Source organism: Malaclemys terrapin, chromosome 5 (assembly GCF_027887155.1).
Source record: "Malaclemys terrapin pileata isolate rMalTer1 chromosome 5, rMalTer1.hap1, whole genome shotgun sequence".
Classification (NCBI taxonomy): domain Eukaryota; kingdom Metazoa; phylum Chordata; order Testudines; family Emydidae; genus Malaclemys; species Malaclemys terrapin.
Genome location: NC_071509.1, coordinates 30,466,308 through 30,494,065, shown reverse-complemented (window position 1 = coordinate 30,494,065; position 27,758 = coordinate 30,466,308). Strand labels below are relative to the sequence as shown.

General features: G+C 45.1%; 1 protein-coding gene across 6 annotated transcripts in view; it reads right to left on the bottom strand.

Annotated features, from left to right (window-relative positions):
- Positions 1 to 27,758, bottom strand: part of LOC128837595 (ADP-ribosyl cyclase/cyclic ADP-ribose hydrolase 1-like) — a 47,022-nt gene that overhangs the window by 16,615 nt on the left and 2,649 nt on the right. For 2 of the 6 annotated variants that reach the window (XM_054028830.1, XM_054028833.1), the window contains exon 1: positions 24,215 to 24,518. In XM_054028830.1, the coding sequence (XP_053884805.1) occupies positions 24,215 to 24,450 (236 nt within the window). In that variant the 5' untranslated portion in view covers positions 24,451 to 24,518. Of the gene's footprint in view, positions 1 to 15,054; positions 15,136 to 24,214; positions 24,519 to 26,415; positions 26,470 to 27,758 lie in introns of those variants that run through there. The other 4 variants (XM_054028832.1, XM_054028831.1, XM_054028834.1 and 1 more) reach the window with 4 other exon arrangements.

Below are 27,758 nucleotides of genomic sequence, written 5' to 3'. Positions count from 1 at the left end.
TTAGAACCAAAAACATTTCCAGTAAGAGCTATGTGAGTGGTCAGATGTTATATGCACTTTAGAAAAATAGAAAGCCTCTGGAACATTGTATATTGCAGATCTGTATGGGAGTCTGATTGAACTGGCTAACCTTGAAAGGGTATCTGTTCATTTGAAGAAAAGCAAGGGCAATTTTAGGAGGTGGTGTTCTGGAGGCTCATGATTAATATAGTTCTTGGTATTTTTTTTTCACTTTGCAATTTTTTTCCCCCTCTTAAACTGAACATACAGAACCAAATTCATCCCTAGTGTAATTAAATTGATTTTAAAAGTAGTTACACCAAGGATGAATTTGGCCTCTTAGGGTTTCATTTACTTCATAAAAAGTATACAGTTTTAAACTCCGCTTTGGAAAATGCATTTTTAGGGCATCATGCTGTCAGGCGCCGAGTGCCTCCTGTGAGGCAGAGAGCATCCTATGCTCCTGCTGACTGCGGTTTTGCTGATTACACTATGAAAATGTTGTAGCAATGGAACAGAGTTTAGATTCATGACAAACAGTGAAAGTGCTCCTGGGCCCAGCATGTCTGGTTTCATTATGAAGAATTCGCTCCCCTCTGATGGGGCGGCTGCAATGACTCAACATAGCATAAGGACCTTCTTAATTGGGGGGCCTGTGACTTTGGACTGCTCTCCTCCATGCTCAGCAGAGACTTCCAGCAAGGCTAACAACTTCTTTCCTTTGTCATACTCACTGATAGCAAAAGGCCAAATTTTATTTTAATTATGGTCCCTGGGAGAGAGATACAAAGTAGCAGCCATAAACAATCCCCACTGTCAATGGGTGGTTTACCAAAATGTCAAAGGTAGAATATGGACTTTTTATAGTTACTAAATTTTCAGGGCCAGATCCTCATGTGATTTTTAAGATGGTGAAGGGCCATTGTAGAGGATCTGGCCCTTGGTTAGTGGAGTTGCTGTTGCATTTGATATCACTTGTGGGGGGAGGAGGAAGAAGGAAGAATAATGCTTGATGTTTTTAGGGGCACTTATTTATGCTCTTTGTTTATTTGGTCCTTTGTGCATGCATTTATCTGACTTGCCTTCTCAACCACTGTCATTGGTCACTAAAATTAGAAATGCAATTGTGCATCTCCATTATTTGGAAATTTGGCCCATAAAGAGCCATCATTAGGCTTCAGAATAAATCATGATTTTGATGAATGGGAGCAGTTCACACCTCTCTAAGAACTTTGGTTTGCTGTCAGAGTTATTTGCACAGCCAGAAGAGCTAGAACCATATTTTTTTAAGGAGATATTGTGCCCTAAAAGGTCTTAATCCATCATGAGCTAGATTTCTACATGAAATGGACCCATCTGGTCCAGGGGCTCAGTTTGTCAACCTTCTATTAATTATTATTGTTTGTTATGGTAATCCCAAAGGGCTATCCAACCATACAAACAGAATAGTAGATGGTTCATGCCCTGAAGGGCTTACAATCTAAATAGACAGGACAGGCACATGGTTGAAGAATGTAGGTAACCCACAAGCAGAGGGAACAATGTGATGGCAGCACACATCTGTTAGTACCACAGTAATGTTTTGTGAAGAGGGGTATTTAGGAGAGGATCAGCTGAAGGGAAGGGAGTCTGGGGGACAGGGCAGAGGAGAAGAGGGTAAGGGGGAAGGTACTGACTGACGGTGAGATAAAGGTAAGGTGGGAGAGGGGATGGTCAGAGCAAACAGCCAATCAGCACAAGGCAGAGAAAGTCCAGTCAAAACTCTAGAAAATTCTCTGAATGCCCAGAGACCTCTGCTTTCTGCTGGAGTCTCTGGCTGGCTCCTCTCTGCAGCTTTCCCCCAAGACCACAGCGGAGAGGGAGGGGAGGCACCATCTCTATCCCAGTGCCCCTAGAGTGTATGAGGGGTTCCCCTACACAGTTCTACACATCATCCAGGAGGATGCTGGGGGAGAGGTGGCCCCAGCTGGACCCCAATTTACCCCTGCTCTCCAGTGCAGCAGTCCCTGCTTTGGCTGCTTCTGGTCTTCCTGGCTGGAGTCTCGCCCTGCTTTAGATGCTTGTACTGCTGTGGTTGTGGGTTAATAGTGGACTTCTATACCAGATTTTTGGTGTTTTTAAACTTTGGCCTGATGAGTTGGTGTATCTGGGTGTGAGGTGCTCAGACACTACAAAATGCATTTTTAAGTACCATTAGTCTTGCATCTTACACTGGAGCACTCTCTAGTCTGCACAGTAACTGCTGCTTTTTTTCTATACATTTTTAAATTTTTTATTTTCTTTCACCACTCCTTCCCTCTTCAGGACCTGCTCTCTCATCATTACTCTGGAGCAATCTCAAAACCCAGCCACAGTAGGTGTATTTTAGTTTTTCTATTCTCTATTTCAAAGGTTTACAGACATTAGAGCTGAATTTAAGGTGAACACTGCCACCTTGTGGAAGAAGTGAGGGATCAGCAGGAGGTCAAGTACAGAAGGGACAATTAAGCTGTATTACGTGTTTTGAATATTCTATGGAAGTCAAAACACATTAGAGAACTTTTCTTCTTTTATCTTCATTGACACTATATCAGAAAAATGGGTAAGTGCACACAACGGTTTATTTATTGATTATTCATTCTATAAGTGTATGACTGTAGCACCTAAAAGCCTCAGTCAGGAGGGGGATGTCATTGTGCTAGACACTGTACAAATGGATATGAACAGTGGCCAGCCAATACTTTTCATCACTGAATATACAAGGAGGCTTATATCACTTAGGGCACATCTACGTTAGCAAATTTACAGCTCCGGCAGTTACAGCGCTGCTCAGAGAGCGCTGAAGGGAAACTGCTGTTGTGTGTTCGCACTGTCAGCTGCCCGCACAATAGCGTGTTCACACTTGCAGCGGTATTTGGAGGGGTGCACACAGCTATCCCACAGAGCACCTCTTTCTCTTCTGCAGCTAAGACTTGTGGGAAGGCGGAGGGGGTTACAGGGAATCCTGGGTCGTGTCCCAATGCCCCATGATGCATTGCTTTGCATCCCAGAAATCCCTGCGCTTCCGTCCGCACTTGGTGCCATCTTTCAAACGTTTTTGTACTGTGCGTTCTGCCTCTTCGGGCTGCAGGAATGGATCCCGAACTGCTGAACAGTATGCTGTTCGCTCTGACTAACATGTCACAAGTGGCAGTGCAGTTATTCCTTAAACTACAAAGGCAAGAAGCGTGCAACATTGATCTCGCCACGTGTAGTAGCTGACATGAGATTGCTTGTGGCATTCATGAGGGTGCTGAGCACAGTGGAATACCGCTTTTGGGCTCGGGGAAACAAGCACTGAGTGGTGGGATCACATCGACCTGCACGTCTGTGGTGACGAGCAGTGGCTGAAGAACTTTTGAGGAAAGCCACATTCATGGGACTATGTGATGGGCTCACCCCAGCCCTGCAGCGGCGCAAGGACACGAGAATGAGAGCTGCCCTGGTGTTGGAGAAGCACATGGCGATTGCACTGTGGAAGCTGGTTACTCCAGACTGCTACCGATCGGCCGCTAACCAGTTCGGAGTGGGAAAGTTCACCATTGGACTTGTGTTGACGGAAGTGTGCAGGGCCATTAATCGCATCCTGCTCCGAAAGACCGTGATGCTGGGCAGTGTGCATGACATTGTAGATGGCTTTGCACAAATGGGCTTCCCTAACGGCGGAGGGGTGATAGCTGGCACGCATATTCCAATTCTGGCACCAGACCACCTAGCACAGAGTACACTAATTGCAAGGGGTATTTCTCAATCATTCTGCAGGTGCTTGTGGATCACCATGGGTGTTTCACAGACATTAACGCAGGCTGTTTCGGAAAGGTACATGACGCATGTATCTTTTGGAACACTGGCCTGTTCAAGAAGCTGCAAGCTGGGACTTTCTTCCTGGACCAGAAGATGACCGTAGGGGAAGTCGAAATCCCCATTGTGATCCTGGGAGACACCCGCCTACCCCTTAATGCCGTGGCTTACGAAGCAATACATGCGGCAACTTGACAATCACAAGAAGCAGATCAACATCAGGCTGAGCAAGTGGAAAAATGACTGAGTATGCTTTTGGCCATTTAAAGGCCTGCTGGCACTGCCTATATGGGAAGTTGGACCTGGCCGATGACCATATTCCTACGCTTTTAGCCGCGTGGTGTACGCTCCATAATATTTGTGAAGGGAAGTGTGAAAGCTTCAGTCAGGGCTGGACTGCAGAGGCTCAGCACCTGGAGGCTGAGTTTGAACAGCCAGAGACCAGGGCTATTAGAGGTAGGGTCGACTCCAGGCACCAGCTTAACAAGCAGGTGCTTGGGACAGCCAAGGGAGAGTGGCGGCACCTGCAGCAATTCGGGGGCGGCAGGTCCCTCACTCCCTCTAGGGGCGAAGGACCTGCTGCTGAACTGCCACCGCCGATCGCGGCTTTTTTTTGCTTGGGGCGGCAGAAATGCTGGAGCCAGCCAGCCCTGATTAGAGGGGCACAGCGCAAGGCCTTAAGGATCAAGGATGCCTTGAGGCAGCAATTTGAAGCTGAAATCCACTAATATTTGTTGCTATGCTCAAGATTGCTTGTAATGCTAGGAGATGATTGGTGCACATGATGCAATAAGGGGGTTTAACATAATTGTATGTTGCTTTGCAGTGCTCTTTTTGCTTTCAATTAATAAAGATTGCTTTCAAACCAACACAATTCTTTTATTAAAAGATAACAACCGGAGGAGAGAGTCAAACAAAAAAAAAAAACATCAGCAGGGAGGGGGATGGGGGAAGGGAAGGTCCCAGGAGGAGGGGTCCTGGGACGGCTAAAGATTTGGGTATGTTCAGGGATCATATCCAATGTTCTCCATTGGAGTACGATGCAGCTGGTGCTGTACTTCAGCAGGGCCAAACTGCAGAGGGATGGGTGTTGAGTGCAGTGAGTACTGGGAGTCCACAGTGCTGGACTGTGAGGGTAGAGACTGGAGCCAGGAGGTTGATTGTGGGGCTCATGGGAAAGAGTTTTGCAACAGCAGCTGCAGGGGCGGGCGGGCACAGTGCTGCTCAGTTTGAAGAGCTATTCTCACCTGGGCTGTGTCTGCTTGGCGCTCCATAACATTTAAGAGCCGCTCTGAGGCTTCATTCTGGCGTGCCGCATTCTCCTTTCGGTCCCTCTTCTTGCTGTCCCACCACTCCTTCAATTCCTGTTTCTCGGCAGCGGAGTGCATCATAACATCACGCAGAAAGTCCTGCCGCTTTTTAATTCTGCGCAGCAGTTCAGCCGCTGATAACAAAGAGGGAAGCTGGGCTCCCAAGGTCATCTCTGTGACATTTAAACGCAACATTTTACAGAAGCAGTATTGTTTGCAACACTGATGCAGTGCTTTAAAACACAGCCAGTACTCACGCACCTGTCACTAACTGGCTGACCCCAGGCAAGCACACATGAGCCACAAGACCCCCAAAATGGTGAGTAACCACAGGGGCAGGTAAATCACTCTTCCCAGACCGGACCCTGCTGTACACTGGGCATGTAGCTCTTGGGGAGAGCCAGCACTGTAGGGGGGTCTGATGATCATTCTTGTCCCCACACTTTCCACAGGCTGTGTTCTTTATGGAAGATATCTTGCTGCTGAGGATGAGCAGGGAATTGAGGGAGAGTCTTCTCCAAGACTGCAACTTCTACCCTGGCCCCTATGCAGCTCACCTGTGTGCAGCAATAGTAGTCCCCCTCTTCTTCCCCCCCCCCCCCACTGACAGCAGAGTGACGCAGGAAAGTAACCATTAACGGGGCAAGAAACAAAGCAGCTCTGCCGAAGAACCTGCAGCAGCAGATTGCTCAGTATCTCCACAAGAGTTTCCTGGAGATCTGCGGGAGATTGACTCCCTCACTTTACGAGAATCAACCGCCTGTTCCGCTGCTCAGACTAGGCATGTGGTCGGACACAAGCCTGCTTTCTGTAACCCTCCTGCCTGCAACAACTCGCTTCAGTGATTCCCAAAATCAGATCCACTTACCAGGAGCCTCTTCTGTTTGATCTTCACCAATCTCCATCAGCTGTGACTGGCTAGGCTCCTCCATAGTAGAAAAGAGCTCCAGGTCCAGCTCCAGAGATGGCCTCTGAGTCATCCTCTGCTTCTGGGTCCCCCTCCCCTTCCACATCCTCATCCAAGATTTCCTCCTGGCTCAGTCCACTCTCGACTGGCACGCGAGCCACTGAAGTATCCACAGGGGCCTTCACAGTGCAGGTGGGGTCACGACCGACTATCACGTCCAGTTCTTTGTAGAACCGGCAGCTCGTGGGTGCAGCACCCGGAGCGGCAGTTTGCCTCCCGCGCCTTGTGGTAGGCATTCCGCAGCTCCTTCACTTTGATCCTACACTGCAATGTGTCCCAGTCATGGACCCTTTCTGTCATGCATCGTAAAATCAGTCCGTAGGCATCATAATTCCTATGGCTGGAGGGCAGCTGGGGCTGGACAGCCTCCTTTCCCCAAATGCCGATGAGGTCCAGCAACTTGGCACTGTTCTAAGCGGGGGATTGCCTGGTGCGTGGAGCAGGCATGGCCACCTGGGAAGATGCGAGACCGCTGCACACATCACCGAGCAAACAGGAAGGGGACTTTCAAATTTCCAAAGGAATTTATGGGATGGTGATGATGGTTGGTCACCTGAGGGCAGGGCAGTAGAGTTCAAACCGATGACCCGAGAGGTGAGAACAGGCATTGTGGGACACCTTCCCAGAGGCCAATTGTAGCACTGTAATCACCACGCTGTCTACACTGGCACCGCAGTGCTGTAGCCCTGGCACAGAAAGCTTTACATCTCTTGGTGGGGTGTGTTGTTGTTTTTTTTGTTTGTTTTTTTAAAGCACTACAAATGTGCAGTTTCTATGCACTAAGTGGCTTGGCAGTGTGTACACTTCAGGAGTTAAGTGCAGAAAGCTGGTTTACTGCACAGAAACTTGCCAGTGTAGACAGGGCCTTAGTCTTAGCAGGTGACTAGTAGAAAGGGGGGGGGGAGGAATAAAGAGAGAACTTAACACCTTTCTTGACACCTTAAATGACTGTTTCTTGGAGCAGCTAGTCCTGGAAGCCACAAGAGGAGAGGCAATTCTTGATTTAGTCCTAAGTGGAGCACAGGATTTGGTCCAAGAGGTGAATATAGCTGGACCGCTTGATAATAGTGACCATGATATAATTAAATTTAACATCCCTGTGGCAGGTAACACACCACAGCAGCCCAATACCATAGCATTTAATTTCAGAAAGGGGAACTACACAAAATATGAGGAGGTTAGTTAAACAGAAATTAAAAGGTACAGCGCCAAAAGTGAAATTCCTGCAAGCTGCATGGAAACTTCTTTAAGACGCCATAGTAGAGGCTCAACTTAACTGTATACCTCAAATTAAAAAACATAATAAGAGAACCAAAAAAGTGCCACTGTGGCTAAACAAATAATTAAAAGGAGCAGTGAGAGGCAAAAAGGTATCCTGTGGAAAGGGGCATAAAGTCTGGCAAATGAAGTATAAAAATGTAATTAGGAAGGCCAAGTAAGAATCTGAAGAACAGCTAGCCAAAGACTCAAAATAATAGCAAAAAAAATTTTAAGTACATCAAAAGCAGGAAGCCTGTTAAACAACCGGTGGGGCCACTGGCCGATCGAGGTGCTAAAGGAGCATGCAAGGATAAGGCCATTGGGGAGAAACTAAATGAATTCTTTGCATGGGTCTTCAGGATTAATATAATTAATCCATCTCCTAGAAAGGTCATTGAGTCCAGCCTGCTGCCTTCGCTAGCAGGACCAATTTTGATTTTGCCCCAGATCCCTAAGTGGCCCCCTCAAGGATTGAACTCACAACCCTGGGTTTAGCAAGCTAATGCTCAAACTACTGAGCTATCCCTCCCCCCCTCAATGTGAGGAGTTCCTAAACCTGATCCATTCTTCTTAGGTGACAAATCTGAGGAACTATCCCAGATTGAGGCGTCATTAGAGGAGGTTTGGAACAAATTGATAAACTAAACAGTAATAAGTCACCAGGACCAGATGGTATTCACCTACGAGTTCTGAAGGAACTCAAATATGAAATTGCAGAACTACTAACTGTAGTCTGTAACCTATTATTTAAATCCACTTCTGGAGGATAGCTAATGTGATGCCAATTTTTAAAAAGGGCTCCAGAGGTATTCCCAGCAATTACAGGCCGGTAAGCCTGACTTCAGTACCAAGCAAACTGGTTGAAACTATAGTAAAGAACAATATTGTCAGACACATAGATGAACTTAATTTGTTGTGGAAGAGTCAACATGTTTTTTGTAAGGAGAAATCATGCCTTACCAATCTACTGGAATTCTTTGAGGGAGTCAATAAGCATGTGCACAAGGGGGATCCAATAGATATAGTGTACTTATATTTTCAGAAAGCCTTTGACAAGATCCCTCACCAAAGGTTCTTTTGCAAAGTAAGTTGTCGTGGATAAGAGAGAAGGTGCTCTCATGAATTGGTAAGTGGTTAAAAGATAGGAAACAAAGGGTAGGAATAAATGGTCCGTTTTCAGATTGGAGAGAGGTAAATACTGATTTTTTTCCCCCAGGGGTCTGTACTGGGATCAGTCCTATTCAACATATTCATGAATGATCTGGAAGAGGGGGTAAACAGTGAGATGGCAAAATCTGCAGATGATACAAAACTAACTCAAGATAATTAAGTCCCAGGCAGACTGAGAAGAGCTGCAAAAGGATCTCTCAAAACTGGGTGACTGGGCAACAAAATGGCAGAAGAAATTCAAAGTTGATAAATGCAAAGTAATGCACACTGGAAGATGTAATCCCAACTATACATATAAAATGATGGAGTCTAAATTAGCTGTTGCCACTCAAGAAAGAGATCTTGGAGTCATTGTGGACAGTTCTCTGAAAACATCCACTCAATGTGCAGTGGCAGTCAAAAAGGCAAACAGAATGTTGGAAATGGCAAACCACGGCCTCTGGGAGCAGCAGGCAGCTGTGCAAATGTATGTAAACAAATGGTCTGGCAGCCCGCCAGTGGATTATCCTGATGGGCCACAGGTTGCCCACCACTGATGTACTCCACCGCAAGGTGGTCTGCCAAAATTGGAATGTGTGTGTCATCTGTCGCCCCTCCAGAGTTAGGGAAACCTATTTCTGCAAAGCTTCCACTATTTCACACATTTCCCAGAGTTACGGTCCTTCATAGCAGGATATGATTAATTGCCCTGCACACTTGCATTAACGCAGCTCCAGTGGTAGACTTCCTGACTCCAAATTGATTCACAACTGACCGGTAGCAGTCTGGAGTCACCAGCTTCCACACAGCGATTGCTACACGCTTCTCTACCGATAGGGCAGCTCTCATTCTGGTGTCCTTGTGCCGCAGTGTTGGGGCGAGCTTCGCACACCGTTCCAGGAAGGTGGCTTTCCACATCTGAAAGTTCTGTAGCCACTGCTCATCATCCCACACCTGCATGATGATATGATCTCACCATTCAGTGCTTGTTTCCCAAGCCCAAAAGTGACCATCTACCCTATGCAGCTGTTCTGTGAATGCCAAAAGCAATCTAAAGTTGCTCCTACCCATATCATGCAGCATGTCAGGGAACTGGGACTCTTTTTCAGTTAGGAACTTTGCAATTAACTGCACTGCCATCTGTGATGTTTTCATGACAGTTGTAAGAGCACAGGAGAGCAGTGCAGGATCCATCCCTTCTCACAAAGATGCCAGGGTGCACAGCAAAGGCGGCCATTGAAAAATGCCGCGAAAGAAAGCCGGAAGCCCATGGAATGCTAGGACATAAAGCAATGCATTACGAGACATTGAGCCCAGTCCCAAGATGCGTCGTGATCCGCTCCACCTTCCCACAGTACCTAGCAACAGAAGGTATCAAGCTGGACTGTGGGAGAGGTACCCACAGTGCATTGCTCACCCTGTCAACGATAATGCCACAACTGCGGACGTGCTCTGCAAACAGAGGGAGTGAGTGTGAACACAACATTCCGACTTTTATTATGCCGATTTTTGAGTGTCGACATCACTTCTGTTGACAAAAGTTGGTAGTGTAGACAAGGCCCCAGTCTACAGTCATGATTCTCCTTAGCAGACAAAAACCAGCCAAACTTAAACTAGTAAGGGAGGAGTGGGGAAAAAAACAAAACAAAAATCCCTCACTGCTATGAAGTGTAGCAGAATGACTGGGAGAGAAACAGTGGTAAATATCTGTGTAATGCTGCAGTGGAAAGTTATGTTGGGCAGCATTTGTTCAGACAAATGGCAGCTGAGACCTCCAATGCATTTGTGGCAGATTCTCACACACTGAGTGATCATCTCTCTGGTACCTGGGTTGATTTTGGGCTGTGGGACAGATTTATACAAATATATGGTTGAATCCTTAAGCTGTGCAATATATGTAGGGCAACTGAAGCGCTAAAAAAAATACTTTGAATTTCTATAATGTGTCATCAGAGAATCTCACGGCACTTTACCAATTATCAATTAACTTTCACCATACCACCTTGAGGTGAGTGAGTAGATATTATTATACCCATTACACAGCTAACGAACGGGTGCCAAAAAGTGAGGGCTATATTTGGCCCTATCCAAACTCCAGTAAAGTCAATGGAAAGACTTCCATTGACTTTTTTGGGATCTGGATCCAGGCCCATATTTGCAAATAGGAAAGGGGGATAAATTCATCAAATATGCTCATGGTTTATAGTTTGTACTGTATTCCTTATAATAAGAGGTGGGCAATCAAACAGAACATGCGTCCCAACAACTATCTACAGGAATAAGAACGTCCATCCTTGGTATAGACAAATGAACCACCTTGTTCCAAATCCTGTCTGACAGCAGCCAATTTCAGTGTATCCAAATTATCATCAATCCTCATCGTCACACTTAAATTACTGCATTGCATACTTCAACAGCAATAACTGAAAGGAACATAAATTTTTCTTACTTTTGGATTGTAAAATTTTCTTAGCTCACATATTTATTATCAGAGCCAGATCCTGCAGTCATTGCTCCAAACTCCTGCAGACTGCATTGTAAGATTTGGCCCATGATTCTCTTCTTTTAAATTGTCATTTTATTTTATTTTTTTAATGATGTCCCCTAACGACTCCAATTGACTTCAGTGGAATTTGGATAAGGTCTTACATGCAAACAAACTTGTTTTTTATGGATTTGTTTGGTCTTTGAAATTATTCAAAATACTTTGTCACTATATTTCCCATTTGCTTGGAACTGGGATCGAAACACTGTAAAGCTGGTGATCAGAGGAAATCTAAACAAACCTATGCAAAACTAAATTAAAAATAGTTTTTCCTCTACTCTTAAAGCAGAGAAGTTCTGAACTGTGGAATATCCATCAAAGCCACTTTCACATCACAAACATTTAAGATTCCATTGGTAATGCAGGACAACAGCCTTGAAGAAGTATTTATTAACCAAGCTAGTGGCACAGCAGAAAAGAGAGAATGTTTCTATTCTGTTCCAAGTTAAGTTTACAAGAATTAAAATATAGCACTTGCATACCTCTTAAAAAGGGATGAATGCTAGGTATGACCTCTCCTCAGATAACTATAATGATGTGCATGACAAAAATCTAGATGGATAGATATGTCTGTCAGCATAGCATGCAGCGTAGTTGTAGCCGTGTCGGTCCCAGGATATTAGAAAGACAAGGTGGGTGAGGTAATATCTTTTCTTGAACCAACGTTTGTTGATGAGAGACAAGCTTCTTCAGGACCTGAAGAGGAACTCTGTGTGGCTTGGAAGCTTGTCTCTCTCACCAAAAAAGTCAATGCTGTGACCGGTTCGGTCACAGAGACCCCCTTGGGCCTGTCACCTAATGTGCTGAAACTACCTCTGAGCCCGTTTTCTTTGCCAACTTGGGACTCAAGAACCCTATCTTGTTGAGCCCGACATGCTAGCCTGCCGCAACACAGTCCCAGGCAGGGGCGGCTCTATGTATTTTGCCACCCCAAGCAAGGCAGTCAGGCAGCCTTCAGCGGCATGTCTGCGGGAGGTCCGCCGGTCCCGCACCTTTGGCGTACCTGCCGCCAAATTACTGCCAAAGCCACAGGGACCAGTGGACCTCCTGCAGGCATGCTGCCGAAGGTGGCCTGACTGCTGCCCTCATGGCGATTGGCAGGCCGCCCCCCCGATGGCTTGCCGCCCCAGGCACGTGCTTGGAGCGCTTGTGCCTGGAGCCGCCCCTGGTCCCAGGGTCTGAACTACGCCCCCAAAGCTGCAGCCTTAACTGAAAACAGCTCAGCAAGTACTTCTGTTTCCAACACCCAGCTCCCAAAGGGATCCAAACCCCAAATAAATTCATTTTACTCTGTATAAAGCTTATACAGGATAAACTCCATAAATTGTTCGCCCTCTATAACACTGATAGAGAGAGATGCACAGCTGTTTGCTCCCCCAGGTATTACTTACTTACTTACTTACTTCTTAGGGCCGGTGCAAGGCAGTTTCGCGCCTTAGGCGAAACTTCCACCTTGTGCCCTCCCCTCAGCCCTGAGGCAGCTTCCCACCCCCCCCACACCCTGAGGCGCCCTCCCCCCCGAAGCAGCTCACCCCACCCCCGGGAGCTGTGCAGCAGCTCCCCACTCCAGCTCACTTCTGCTCCGCCGCCTCCCCGACAACATCGTCGCTGCTCTAATTCTCTTCCACTCCCAGGCTTGCAGCGCCAATCAGCTGGAAGGCGGGAGAAGTGGAGCGGCAACCGCGCACTCAGAGAGGGGGTGTAGCAGAGATGAGCTGGGGTGGGGAGCTGCAGCATGGCTCCCCAGGCCGTGGGGGGTGGGGAGCTGCCGTGGGGGGGGGGGCCTCAGGGCGGGAGGGGGGGATCTACCGCAGGGCTCCCCACCCCAGCTCACCTCTGCTACACCCCTTCCCCGAGCACACCACCCCCACCGGCAATGACAATAATTGCATGGAGCAGCTGCTGTGCTGGGAGACGGAGTCTGAGCCGCACGTGTCAGTGTGCCACCGGCAGCCCAGCCCAGGAATGCTGTAAAAAAAAATGGGGGGCACCGCTTTTTGGCACCCCCAAATCTTGGCGCCCTAGGCAACTGCCTAGTTTGCCTAAATGGTAGCACCAGCCCTGCTTACTCTGGGTTTGTTACTTAATAAAATCACTTTTGTTTATTATAAAAAGTAGGATTTAAGTAGTTTCAAGTAATAACAGACAGAACAAAGTAAGTTACCAAGCAAAATAAAACAAAACACGCAAGTCTAAGCGTAATATATTAAGAAGCTAATTACAGGTAAATCTCACCCTCAGAGATATTCCAATAAGCTTCTTTCACAAACTAGATTCCTTCCTAGGCTGGGCCCAATCCTTTCCCCTGGTATAGTCCTTGTTAGTTCCAGCTCAGGTGGTAACTTGGGGATTTCTCATGACTGCCCCCCGCCCCTTTTGTTCTGTTCCACCTCCTTTTATAACTTTGGCGCAAGGCAAAAATCCTTTGTTTCTCTGGGTCCCTACTCCTCCTCCTAAATGGAAAAGTACCAGATTTAAGATGGATTCCAGTATTGTGCAACATGGTCATGTTAGAGCAACAGGACAACTATTTGCTTATAAGCCCAGCTGTCATATCAGGAGCAATGGCTGTCTCTGCAAAACACCCGCTGCAGCCTTCTGTGCAGCAAGATTATGTGATAACACAAGGTGGCCAAACCACCAGCCTAGGTGAGACAGACAGGCACTGCTATTTCAGTCTAACATATGCCTCAGAGTGGAGTGCAGGGGGGGAAAGAAGGGGGGTGCTAAGGAAAGAGGTGATAAGTTCAAGTAAAATGTTAAACCGCATCCTGTTATGTATCCATTCCCTTGCCTCTCTCTCAATCTGCATACAAGGCCTTTTGAAATGTTCCTTCCGCATACGCGTAGAACGTATGCATGCTAAGTTGTTTGTTGCTAGGTATAAAAAGGCTTGCTCCACACTTGTAAGGGGCTCTCTCTCTGGCATTAGCCGAGGGGAGCACCCACTCAGCTGACTGGTCAATAAAAACTTAAAGCCGTCTTCTAGACTCCCGTGCCTCCTTGGGGTAATTGGGCAGCTCCAGGGGGAAACGAGCCCATTTGGCTAACAGTCACATGTCCTGTGAGACCCCCTAGTCTCCATTCTTCCACGTACCCCAGAAGGTTTGCAAGTGAACGGAGCCATTCACACGTGATTGATTCTGAAGTACCCTTAGTAGCTTCCACTTAACATGGTTACAACAGTAATACAAATTTATATCTTATTCTCCTAACTCCAGACAAAGAAATAATATATGCAAATAAGATGAACACACTCAGTAGATCATAAGCTTGTAATAATCCCTTACAAGAGACCTTTTGCATAAAGCATATTTCAGTTACATCATATTCACACTTATAAACGTATTTTTGCAAAGCATATGGAGTGTAACATCACAGGTGCAATAAAAAATATTGCCTCCCTCCCCTGCTTGTCTCTCTAATATATCAACACAGTAGGAATTCCTTGAGCAAAGGAGATTCAAGGCCAGAGTGCATCAACACACTCAAATGAGATCTCGCTAGAGACCTTAAGTAGAGTCTCAGTACTCGGATACTTAAAGAGCTGGATCCTTTGCTGGTGTAAATTGGAATTGCTCCATTGACCCATAAAAAAATGCTGTATAATGAAATTATCTTCACAGAGACTTATTTTGTGCTACAAGTGTTACTATGTTTGTCCATAGCAACTGTTCTAGATAAAAGGTTGCCAAGTGTGGTGGGTCGTAACCTCTGTTTTGCAATTGTTCATTGTTCAGCACTTTTCTGAAATGTTCTTCTATAAGACAGAAGTTTTCTAGGCTTGTTGGGGAGGGGAAAATTTAAAAAGGGCAACATTAGGTGGCATAGATGAAGGGGAAAAGTCATGAAGTATAGAAATTAAAGTTGTAACAATGAGTAACTCAGCCACATTGTGCATATGTGGTGTTTGCTAATCTTGTTTTTCATATTTAGCTTAATATATTACTGCAAGTCTGATCAGTCCTGCTTCTTTTGAATTCAGAGACAAAACTCCTACTCACTTGAACAGGGAAGCCCATCTTAATAAGGGAGATAGTGTTGCCTGATGGACAGGGACTAGATTGGGACTTAAGAAACCTGCGTTCAATTCCTGGCTCTGCCACTGCTTTGCTGGGTGTCTGTGGACAAGTCACATCCTGCCTTGTGCCTCAGTTTCTCCATCTGTAAAACAGGGATGATAATACTGATCTCTGTAAAGCACCTTGAAATCTATAGATGAAAAGCACTAGATAAAAGTTGTGCATTATTATTGTTAAAAAGGAAGGAGATCATGCCCTGAACTGAATGTACACTAAATTAAACAGGACTGGCACTGTGGCCAAGTTAACACTAATAGATATATAACACTATACATTGTGTGCATTTGGGTTTATTTCAGGAGTAAGTGATGATGGTATTGTGGCACTTTGGGGATTTTGCTTTGCTGAAAGACAAAAAAGGAATATGTAATACTCAAGGAAATGACTGAAGAGATGATTAATCATAGAAACCGTCAGAAAACAATCTGGCAATACTGCGAGTATGGTGAAGGTCATAAATGATCTGGAAAAAGGGGTAAACAGTGAGGTGGCAAAATTTCCAGACAATACAAAACTACTCAAGATAGTTAAGTCTAAAGCAGACTGCGAAGAGCTACAAAAGGATCTCACAAAACTGGGTGACAAAATGGCAGATGAAATACAATGTTGATAAATGCAAAGTAGTGCACATTAGAAAACATAATCCCAACTATACATATAAAATGATGGGGTTTAAATTAGCTGTTACCACTCAAGAAAGAGATCTTGAAGTCATTGTGGATAGTTCTCTGAAAACATCCACTCAATGTGCAGCGACAGTCAAAAAAGCGAACAGAATGTTGTGAATCATTAAGAAAGGAATAGATAATAAGACAGAAAATATCCTATTGCCTCTATATAAATCTGTGGTACACCCACATCTTGAATACTGCGTGTAGATGTGATTGCCACATCTCAAAAAAGATGTATTGGAATTGGAAAAGGTTCAGAAAAGGGCAACAAGAATGATTAGGGGTATGGAATGGCTTCCGTATGAGGAAAAATTAATAAGACTGAGACTTTTCAGCTTGGGAAAAAAGACGACTAAGGGGCGATATTATAGAGATCTGTAAAATCATGACTGGTGTGAAGAAAGTAAATAAGGAAGTGTTATTTACTCTTTCTCTTCACAGAAGAACTAGGGGTCACCAAATGAAAATAGTAGGCAGCAGGTTTGAAACAAACAAAAGGAAGTATTTTTTTACAAAATGCACAGTCAACCCGTGGAACCCCTTGCCAGAGGATGCTGTGAAGGCCAAAACTATAACAGGGTTCAAAAAAGAACTAAATAAGTTCATGGAGGATAGGCGCATGGAGGATGGTGTCCCTAGCCTCCGTTTGCCAGAAACAGGGGATAGATCACTTGATGATTACCTGTTCTGTCATTCCCTCTGGGGCACCAGGTGTTGGCTACTGTCAGAAAATAGGATACTGGGCTAGATGGACCTTTTGGTCTAACCCAGTATGGCTGTTCTTATGTTCTCAAACAAAGCAGATGTAGGAGGACAAAGGGATGTTGGTGAAGAAGTTTTGACTCCAAAATTTCTGATCTTTGTAGAAAATTTAGAGACTGAGAACAAGTATTTTCATACAGTGTGAGGACTTCAATCTTGAAATCATTCAGGAGTAGGAAGTTGTGGCTTAGCCAGGAGCTGAAAGTCAAGATCAGCAAAAGGATTGGGGTGGTTGGAAACAAATATGTAGAGCTGGGTGTTATTGCAGAAAATTATGTCCATGACTGAAGGTGTTTAATAAGATTGCTGGAGAAGCTCCTCAAGATCTTCTGGGTGCTCCATAATAGAGAGAGAGCTGTAAAACCTGCATTAGACATGAAAGAACAGTGTTTGTTGAGGTATGATTTTACAGTGTGTCCATGAGGCACTGGCTTTGTGATCAGGGTGCTCAAACAGAATAGTGATCAATGTACACTTGTATCAAAAATGACATTAATGTCAAGTAGGATCAGGAAAGAGGAATCCAAGATCAGAGCTAAGAACATATAGCTAATACTCTTAGCCATCCTCTGCATGAACATTACAGATGTAGGTAAGTTAATATAGTCCCGCCTTCCCCCTTCCCTCCAATAATGTCAGTACACCTTCACCCCGTTATAACACAAATTCAGATATAATGCGGTAAAGCAGCGCTCTGGGGGGGCAGGGTTGTGCACTCCAGCGGATCAAAGCAAGTTCGATATAACACAGTTTCACCTATAACGCAGTAAGATTTTTTTTTTTGGCTCCCGAAGACAGCTTTATATCGGGGTAGAGGTGTATTTCAAATGGAAATTTCCTGTTCACATTGTTTTAAAATGTTAATTGTTTACATTTTTTTTCTTGTTTTAGGAGAAAATGCATTTTTCTATGTTAAGAATAAATAAGTTTGTCCTCCTTAAATAGCTATTATCAGGTCCAAATTCAAACAATGCTTTAGGTTTTGTTTAAAAATAATCTTTTTGAAAACCTAGGACCAGTCAGCATGACTTAACATGTTTTCATTCTTTTGTTTTGTTTTTTTAATTTATTTAAACAAACAATTCCTTGCCAAGTGTTACACCCTTGGTCTAGTGCAGGGGTGGGAAAACTATGGCCTGCGGGCCGGATTTGGCCAGCCGGCCATTTTAATCTGGTCCTTGAGCTCCCGATGGAGAACAGGGTCTGGGGCTTGCCCCACTCCAGCCGGGGAGCAGGGTCAGGGGCTGTTCCACGCGGCTCCCAGAAGCCATGTCATGGCCCTGCTCTGCCTCCTATGCGTAGGGGCAGACAGGGGACTCTGCTCTGCACACTACCCCCACTCCAAGCGCCACCCCTGAAGCTCCCATTGACTGGGAACTGCAGCCAATGGGAACTGCAGCCTGCAAACAGTGCAGCGCACAGTGCTGCCTGGCCACATCTCCGTGTAGGAGCTGGAGAAGGGACATGCCACTGCTTCTGGAAGCCATTTGAGGTAAGCACCGCCTGGAGCCTGCACCCATGAGCCTCTCCCCATGCCCCAACCCCCTGTCCCAGTCCTGATCCCTCTCCCACCCTCCAAACCCCATGATCCCAGTCCAGAGCACCCTCCTATATCCCAAACTCCTCACCCCCAGCCCCACCCCAGAGCCCTCACCCCACATACACACACCTCATTCCCCTGCCCCAGCCCAGAGCCCCCTCCCACACCATGAACTTCCCATTTCTGGCCCCACCCCGAAGCCCGCACTCCGAAAAAGAGCCCTCACCCCCTCCCACACCCCAACCCCAATTTTGTGAGCATTCATGGCCCGCCATACAATTTCCTCGGGCCAAAAAGTTTGCCCACACCTGGTCCAGTGCATGAGAACCTGTAAGTGACTAGAAACTTGCTATTGCGCAGGCAGCTGAAGTTTCATTTTTGTTTATAGTGTGTTCACACTTGCGGCACTTGCAGTGGTATTCAGAGTGGTGCACTCTGGGCAGCTATCCCACAGAGCACCTCTTTCTCTTTTGCCGCTAAGACTTGTGGGAAGGCGGACGGGGTCGCGGGACATTGTGGGTCCTGTACCAGTGCCCCATGATGCATTGCTTCGCATCCCAGCAATCCCGGTGCTTTCATACGCATTTGGCCCCATCTTTCAACCATTTGTGTATTGCATGTCCTGCCTCTTCGGGCTGCAGGAATGGATCCCGAACTGTTGACAAATATACTGCTCTCTCTGACCAACATGTCACGAGTGGCAGTGGAGTTATTCCTGTAGCCTGATTTAGGGTGTACTGATAATATTAATTTGGATAATATGGGAATTTAATTTATTATTTTTTTTATTTAATATTAATAATCATAAATATTAATTAGTATGGGTCTTAGGCTCGCCAATCTGTTTGATCAGAAGATAAAAGTTCTTGTCCCGAATTAGGCTCCACAGAATTTACAAAGGACCCTTGGGGGATATGACAGGAAGGTCACACTGAGACAGATATAGCCTTGAAGACTTTTCATTAAAATCAATAATAGTAAGTAAATGGTAAAATACCCAGAGTTACAAAGTTACAATTGCATTACTGCTATTCAAAAGATGCATATGTTAATATAGTATTATATGCAACAAAACTTTGGTTAACATACTCACACCCTTCCTTGATAACCTGGTGGTAAGAGACGCAGGACCAGCCTTGCAGTTCAGGTTTCTCAATTCTTGCATGAGGGATGCAGTGCTTAGAAGAAATCTAATGCTAAGAGCTATCAAAACTAAATTAGGGTTTACTTGACTAACTTAAACTTAAAATCAAAACCTAATAAACAAAACTAGGAATAAAACTTAGGGAAATCAAGCTTAGCCTAGTTCCCTTGAAACTTAAAGTTTAAGAAGTATACTAGTAGTCATCGTAAATAGATAGAGTAGAAATAGAATGTACGTGACAATGATAGAGCGGAGTAAGTGAGAATGGAGATGGAGTACTCTATCGAGGTGGGTTATCTCTTTTATAGGGCAAAGTGCTGGAAATCCTTCTTCCTAGGCCCAAATTTCATTCCTCACCCACAAAATGTTAGGGTACACTTACCCGATAGGCTAGTTTGTATGTGCATATTGATGACCGGTATGTACGCACATCAGTCTCTTGTGGTGTACTTGTTAAGTCTGTGGGTACAACACTGAAAAAACCCCTATGCCATTCTCCATTGTCTATCGGTCTAGATAAAAGGTCATAGACATAGATGTGGGTACTTATCTATTTAGGTAACAAGATATAGGTCAACTTTGCTTTCTGAGTAAAAGGTCTTAATATAGATATGCTAACTTTGCCTTGGCCTAACGTACAGGATATGGCCTGTAGGTCTCTTGCATTACAGCCAAACTTACTTTAATATAAATCTATAAACCTATTACAATAAACCAAATACTTAAACTATGAGAAAATATATATAAAATATAGTTAGTCCTATAGGATTCATTCCTTAAACTACAAAGGCAAGAAGAGTGCAACATTGATTTCGCCACGTGTAGTAGCTACGACACGAGATTGCTTGTGGCATTCACAGTGGAATGCTGCTTTTGGGCTTGGGAAACAAACACTGAGTGGTGAGATCACATCATCATGCACGTCTGGGATGATGAGCTTTGGCTGCAGAACTTTCAGATGAGGAAAGCCACATTCATGGAACTGTGTGATGAGCTAACCCAGCCCTGCAGCTCAAGAACACAAGAATGAGAACTGCCCTGCCGTTGGAGAAGCGCATGGCGGTTGCACTGTGGAAGCTGGCTACTCTAGACTGCTACCAATCGGTCATTAACCAGTTTGGAGTGGGAAAGTCAACTGTTGGACTCATGTTGACGGAAGTGCGCATCCTTTTCCAAAAGACCGTGACTCTGGGCAACGTGCATGATATTGTGGATGGCTTTGCACAAATGGGCTTCCCTAACTGCGAAAGAACAATAGATGGCATGCATATTCCAATGCTAGCACCAGACCACCTAGCCACTGAGTTCATTAATCACAAGGGATATTTCTCAATGGTTCTCCAGGCGCTTGTGGATCACCGTGGGCATTTCACAGACATTAACACGGGCTGTTCCGGAAAGGTGCATAACGCACGCATCTTTCAGAACACTGGCCTGTTCAGGAAGCTGCAAGCAGGGACTTTCTTCCCAGACCAGAAGATCACCATAGGGGAAGTCGAAATGCCCATTGTGATCCTGGGAGACCCCGCCTACCCCTTAATGCTGTGGGCATACACATGAGCCACAAGACCCTAAAATGGTGAGTAGACACAGGGGCAGGGTAAATCATTCTTCCTGGACCGGATCCTGCTGTACACTGGGCACATGCCTCTTGGGGAGAGCCAGCACTGTAGAGTGGGCCTGATAATCATTCCTGTCCCCACACTTTCCACAGGATGTGATCATTATGGAAGATATCTTGCTGCTGAGGATGAGTAGGGAATCAAGGGAGGATCTTCTCCAAGACTGCGGCTTCCGCCCTGGCCCTGGCCCTGGCCCCTATGCGGCTCACCTGGGTGCAGCAATGGTACCCCTATCTCCCCGTGATGGCACAGTGGCGCAGGAAAGTTACCGTTAATGGGGCAAGAAACAAAGCAACTCTGCTGAAGAACCTGCAGCAGCAGATTGCCCAGTATCTCCATGAGAGTTTCCTGGAGCTCTCTGAGGGAGATTCCCATGAAGTGAGGGAGTCAATCAACAACCTGTTCCACTGCTAAGATTAGGCATGCGGTGGGAGACAAGCCTGCTTTCTTCAACCCTCCTGCCCCCAACAACTTGCTTCAGCGATTCCCCAAATCAAATCCGCTTACCAGGGGCCTCCTCTCCTATTTGCGCTTCACCAACATCTGACAGCTGTGACTGGCTAGCCTCCTCCTGGCTGCATGCATCTCTGACCTCCGAGTCATCCTCTGCCTCTGGTTCCCCCTCAACATCCTAGTCCAAGATTTCCTCCTCGTGGTTCAGTCCACTTTCGACTGGCACGCGAGCCACTGAAGTGTCCACAGTGGTCTCCGCAGTGGAGGTGGGGTCGCGCCGAGTATAGTGTCCAGCTCTTTGTAGAACCAGCAGCTCGTGGGCACAGCACCAGAGAGGCAGTTTGCCTCCTGCGCCTTATGGTAGGCATTCCACAGCTCCTTCACTTTCACCCTGCACTGCAGTGTGTCCCGGTCATGGCCCCTTTCTATCATGCACCGTGAAATCTGTCCGTAGGTATCATAATTCCTAAGTCTGGAGTGCAGCTGGGACTGCGCAACCTCCTCTCCCCAAATGCCAATGAGGTCCAGCAGCTTGGCATTGCTCCAAGCAGAGGATCACCTGGTGCGTGGAGCAGGCATGGCCACCTGGGAAGATGCACTGAGACCACTGCACGCATCACTGAGCAAACAGGAAGGGGACTTTCAAAATTCCAAAGGAATTTATGGGGTGGGGATGATGGTTGGTCACCTGAGGGCAGGGGAGTAGAGTTCAAACCAACGACCAGAGAGGTGAGAACAGGCATTGTGGGACACCTCCCGGAGGCCAATCACAGTGCTGCAATCAACCAGGATGTCTACACTGGCATCGCGGTGCTGTAGCCCCAGCGCAGAAAGCTCTACGCCTCTCGTTGGGGTGGATTTTTTTACAGCACTGCAACTGCGCAGTTTCTGCACACTAAGTGGCTTGGCAGTGTGTACACCTCGGGAGTTACAGCGCAGAAAGCTGCTTTACTACGCAGAAACTTGCCAGTCTAGACACGGCCTCACAGTGTTAACACACAACAGTGCTCTCTGAGTGGTGCTGTAACTCTGCCAGTGCAGACATGCCCTGACTGTACACTTTCAGTGCCCTTATTAAAAATTAAGTAAATAATATACCTATTGAAAAGACTGTTAAGCTTTAAAAGTTATTTCAGTTTAATAATTGAATGCATTTTTAGTAATATTGACAAGGAAACTTCTTTCTTTTCTTTTTATTAGGATGTCCTGATCCTGCAAACACTTGTGTACTGGCTTAATTTTACACATCTGAATAGCTCCATTGGCTTCAGTGATACTACTCACATGCTTAAAATTAAGCTTATGCTTAAATTATCACAAGAGCAAGGTCAAGGCTTTATCATGACAGTTTCCTTTCAAATACTGCAGATTTTAGACTGTGTATACAGTAGTCTCAGCACTGGATAGCAGAAGGCAAGATTTGTTGATTGCTGCAATCTAGCAGGAAACCAGTTAATATTTTGCTAATATTTTGTTTAAATTATGTCAGTGCCATTATGTAGCGGGGGCAGGCACATAAGTTAAACATGACTGCACTTCAGCAGGAAAATGTTGACTCTGTAGGTGTAGGGGTGGAATTGTACTGTTTAGAATGGCTGTCCTGCCTCAGCCCTGCTCCCTCCCACAATACAGTGCCCAATCCATGTTGAATTCCGGGGCAGGGGGGTGATATTTTGCAGGGCTTGGGAAAAGGCAGGATGATGCTTCCCTTGCCAGACTCCTTGCCTCTCCAACAAGGAATCCCTGGCTTTTCAACCTCTGTCTGCAAGGAGGAAGAGAAGTTGAGACCTCCTCCCCTTCAAGATTCTGCTCAGCTCTGTCCTGGCCTACAGTCTCTGCTTTCATATCTCCTTTCCTGTTCCCCCTTCTGCTGCAAGAGCTCTTCCCAGCTGCTTCTCTAAATGCCACTTCTATATCTTCCACTTTTGTCTGGCCCCTTCAGTGCAAGCCTTTACACTTGAAATGCCCTCTCTCTCCAACATGCTTTAAGTATTCAAATCCTAAGCTCCTTAGGGTAGGAATTGTTTCATCCTCTATATAATGTACAGCACCAAGCATACGGAGGGAATTCAGTAAATATATGTGTATGGAAGATTTTGCAGAGTATCCCCAGCTCTAATCATATGACCAGTTGCAATCAATCTTTTTACACAAGCCTGAAAGCTCCATGTGTTTACAGTGAACTTAGGCAAGTCCTCTGACCCACATTACCACAATATCTGTTTTGCATATTTTAAAGGAATTTCTCAATGTTCTTCTCACTCCCAGAAGGAAAAAAGCAACTGAATAGAGATCTTTCTTAAAAATGACTTCCCAGCCTCCTGCGCTCTCTTTCACATACACTCACATATTTGGTTATATGGGTTAAATGTTATATGCGACATTAGTGCTTCACAGATTGCAGTTAAACTTCACTGCTGTCACATCCACACATTAAAACTTACTAGACTCTGGCCCAGAGTTTCGATGTTTGGTTCTATGAGATTTTTGAAGGAGGCGCACATTTATATGTGCGGGCAGAATTTGCCCCCAAATTACTATTGTTTCACACTCTCATTTGCTGTGCTATTTTGTGCACCCTTAATCCACTCCCAAAAATGTTCAACAGGATGTAACCAATTTTAAATCTGACTTTCTATGTTTTGCTCCAAAATACTTGTAATAAGTTCTAATTCCTCTGTTTTCCTTGTTCAGCTGATAACACGGGATATTGTTTCAGTTGAAACAACGAGGAGTCCTTGTGGCACTTTAGAAACTAACAAATTTATTGGGGCATAAGCTTTCGTGGGCTAGAATCCACTTCATCGGATGCATCACTTGAGTTAGTAGTTAGCTCTTTGCCTGTCTTTGCCATTAAACCATATTATGCATGACTGTAATTATTGCTCACCTCAGCTCAGGGTTCACTGTTGTGATGTAATTATAACACCGCCCGAGGATGACTTCTTGCAGATTTTTAGTGGTCCCTCTGCCTTTCCACTGTAGCAGCTCCATGCTAGTCTCTTTCATTCCATTTGCCAGCAGCACAGCAGCCAGCACAGCAACAATTGTCACTATCAGGACCATGATGATCACTAAAAGGACGGTACGCTGCCGTGTCCTGGAGGACCTGTTTTGCAAGGGCATCGTAGATTAAGTTTGTGAACAGCAGCAGCAACTGCTTTCCCGGTCACGACAGAAAAGTAGCTTTTTAATGTGTCAAATGGCACTCCCCCCTCCCTCTCTGCCTTCACACGCTGACTGACGTGGAAGCTAACAGTAACCTGCTACTTGCTGGGCTGAAATACCACATAGAAAAAGGAACAGCAATATTGATTCAGACCTGAAACACAAAACGTACCCAAACCAGTGGGATGGTTTATGCACATTTGCAATCTTATTAGCAGCATCTGTGACATTAAAGGATGTTGCAAAGATAGCATAGTGTCACTGGAGTTTCCTTGCCTAAATAAATTAATGGGTCGCTTAGTGTGAAAGACCCACCTCTGATAGTAGCCTGTCCCTGATGTTTCAGAGGAAGGCCATCGCCCACCCATCCCCTCTCTACAACCTCCCTGCTTCCCACCATACATGCAATACTGCGGGCAGACTGAGCAAAAAAAGAAGTGGAAATTATTTTGTGCCTTGAAGTGGGAGGATTTGCCAGGCTTGTAACTTTTATTCTAGCTACTACAAAGTGACTGCAGATACTTTTGTTGCTCTTCAGTGTTTAATCCTCTCTGAATCTTTTAAAGCTATTTTGCCCCATTAATATCCTGTGGCAGTAAATTCCACAAGTTAATTGTAGAATGCCAAACCCTGAAGTCCTTACTTGGTAAAGCTTGCAGGGAATAGAAGTTTGTCTACAGACAGAGCAAGTAACAATTGTGTAAAAATGGTCCACGCTGTCTGTATTTAATTTTGGAAAATCATTTCCTCAATTTTAATTTGTGTCCCCTTACTCTTGCGAATGTAAGCATGAGCACTTTATTCACCCGTACTTTGTCATTGATTATTTTATATCCTGCAGACACACTAATAAACATCAACATCAACAGTGGCTTTTAGACAATTTTAACCAAAGCCAAAATATTTTCCATAGTGAGAAAAATATATCTGAAAAACACATTTTCTTTCTCTTCCCCCCCCCCCCTTCTCTGCATATAATCTTGGATTGATTGTAAACCACTTCTAAGCAGAACCCTGTTAATTGTGAAGTGTTGTGGCTATGCTATAAAAGCCGATAGGGTGCAAACTATTCTCTGAGATTGAAATTGGTTTCTTATTCAAAGGCTAAAAATTTTTCAAAATCATCAATGCAAGATTTTTTTTTTAAATTACACTAAAATGTGATTGCATTTTATTGCCATTTATATTAATAATTAACTATTGATTAACTCATAATTATTTATGTATGCAGTTTAGTTGCAGCCATGTCGGTCCCGGGATATTAGAGAGACAAGGTGGCTGAGGTAATATCTTTTATTGGATCAATTTCTGTTAGGGTATGTCTACTTACATTTTATTGCGCTCTAACTTGCTGGCTCAGGGATGTGAAAAATCACCCCTCTGAGCGCAGCAAGTCTGAGCGCTTTAAAGTGCTAGTGTAGACAGGCTCAGGCTTGTGGAGGTGGATTACCAGGAGCACTGGGAGAGCTCTCTCCCAGCGCTCGCGCACGACCACACTTGCACTTCAAAGCGCTGCCACGGGAGCGTTCCCATGACAGTGCTTTGAAGTTTCCAGTGTAGACATACCCTTAGTGAGAGAGACAAGCTTTCCAGCTACATGGAGCTCTTCCTCATGTCTGGGAAAAAGGACAGGAGTACTTGTGGCACCTTAGAGACTAACAAATTTATTTGACCATAAACTTTCGTGGGCTACAGCCCACTTCTCCTGTTCTTTTTGCGGATACAGACTAACACAGCTGCTACTCTGAAACATGTCTGGGAAAGGAACTCCCAGAGTCACAGCAAAATGCAGGGGTGAGGAGATTGTTTAGCATAAGTAGTTAGCACATATTGTAAGGGGCCATTCAAGGTTCAGTGGCCCATTAACAGCTCTGTAGTCATAGGACAAAAAGGAGAGGGTTATTGGGTAAGCCATAAACTTACCCACTCTGTTCAGTCCATGATTTTCGGTGTCTTAACAGAGTAATGAATTTAAGCTCCCGGGCTCCTCTTTTGAAAGTGTTGTGCAGGTTTCCTGTGAGGATGAGGACTGAAAGGTCAGATATAGAGTGATCACTTTGTGAAAAGTGTTCACCCCTCAAATGATGGAGTATTTTTGTCTTACCATTTTCCTGTGAGAGTTCATTTGAGAGCATGAGGGTCTGGTTTCACCCACTTGGTACTTGTTATTGGGGCATTTAGTACACTACGCTCAGGAATGAACTATATGTGCTAACTACTTATGCTAAACAATCTGTTCAATCTTACATGTTTGCTGTGACTCAGAGTTCCTTTCCCAGACATGAAGAAGAGTTCTGTGTAGCTAGAAAGCTTGTCTCTCTCACCAACAGAAGTTGGTCCAATAAAAGATATTACCTCACTCACCTTGTCTTTCTAAAAAAAGAAGAACAGGAGTACTTGTGGCACCTTAGATCCATATATATGCATCCGAAGAAGTGGGCTGTAGCCCACGAAAGCTTATGCTCTAATGAATTTGTTAGTCTCTAAGGTGCCACAAGTACTCCTGTTCTTCTTTTTGCGGATATAGACTAACACGGCTGTTACTCTGAAACTTGTCTTTCTAGTAACTACTTAGGGCTTGTCTACACTTACATTTTATAGCGCTCTAACTTGCTGGCTTAGGGGGGTGAAAAATCACCCCTCTGAATGCAGCAAGTCTGAGTGCTTTAAAGCGCTAGTATAGGCAGGCTCCGAGCACTGGCTCAGAGCTAATCCCCTCATGTAAAAAGAAGAACAGGAGTACTTGTGGCACCTTAGAGACTAACAAATTTATTAGAGCATAAGCTTTCGTGGACTACAGCCCACTTCTTCGGATGCATATATCATGATATATGCATCCGAAGAAGTGGGCTGTAGTCCACGAAAGCTTATGCTCTAATAAATTTGTTAGTCTCTAAGGTGCCACAAGTACTCCTGTTCTTCTTTTTGCGGATACAGACTAACACGGCTGCTATTCTGAAACCCCTCATGTAGATATGCTCTTATTCAAATAAAGAAATCGGCTTTGACTGGCTTTACGTGACAAAATACTTCTTGAGCCATCCCAAGTAACACATTCCTGTGACATGCCTCTCCCAGAACCGATTCTTTATTCTGCTGACATAAGTCGTCTTAATTTGTCACAGAAATTATATAGACAGTTCAAGTATTACAGCTGGATTTGCAACAAATTGGTTGAATATTGTTTTTAGATGTTGTATGTTTACTAACAAAAAAATTGCAAAATAGAAAGAAGGGTACAATATTTGGCAGAATTTTGCCCAGAA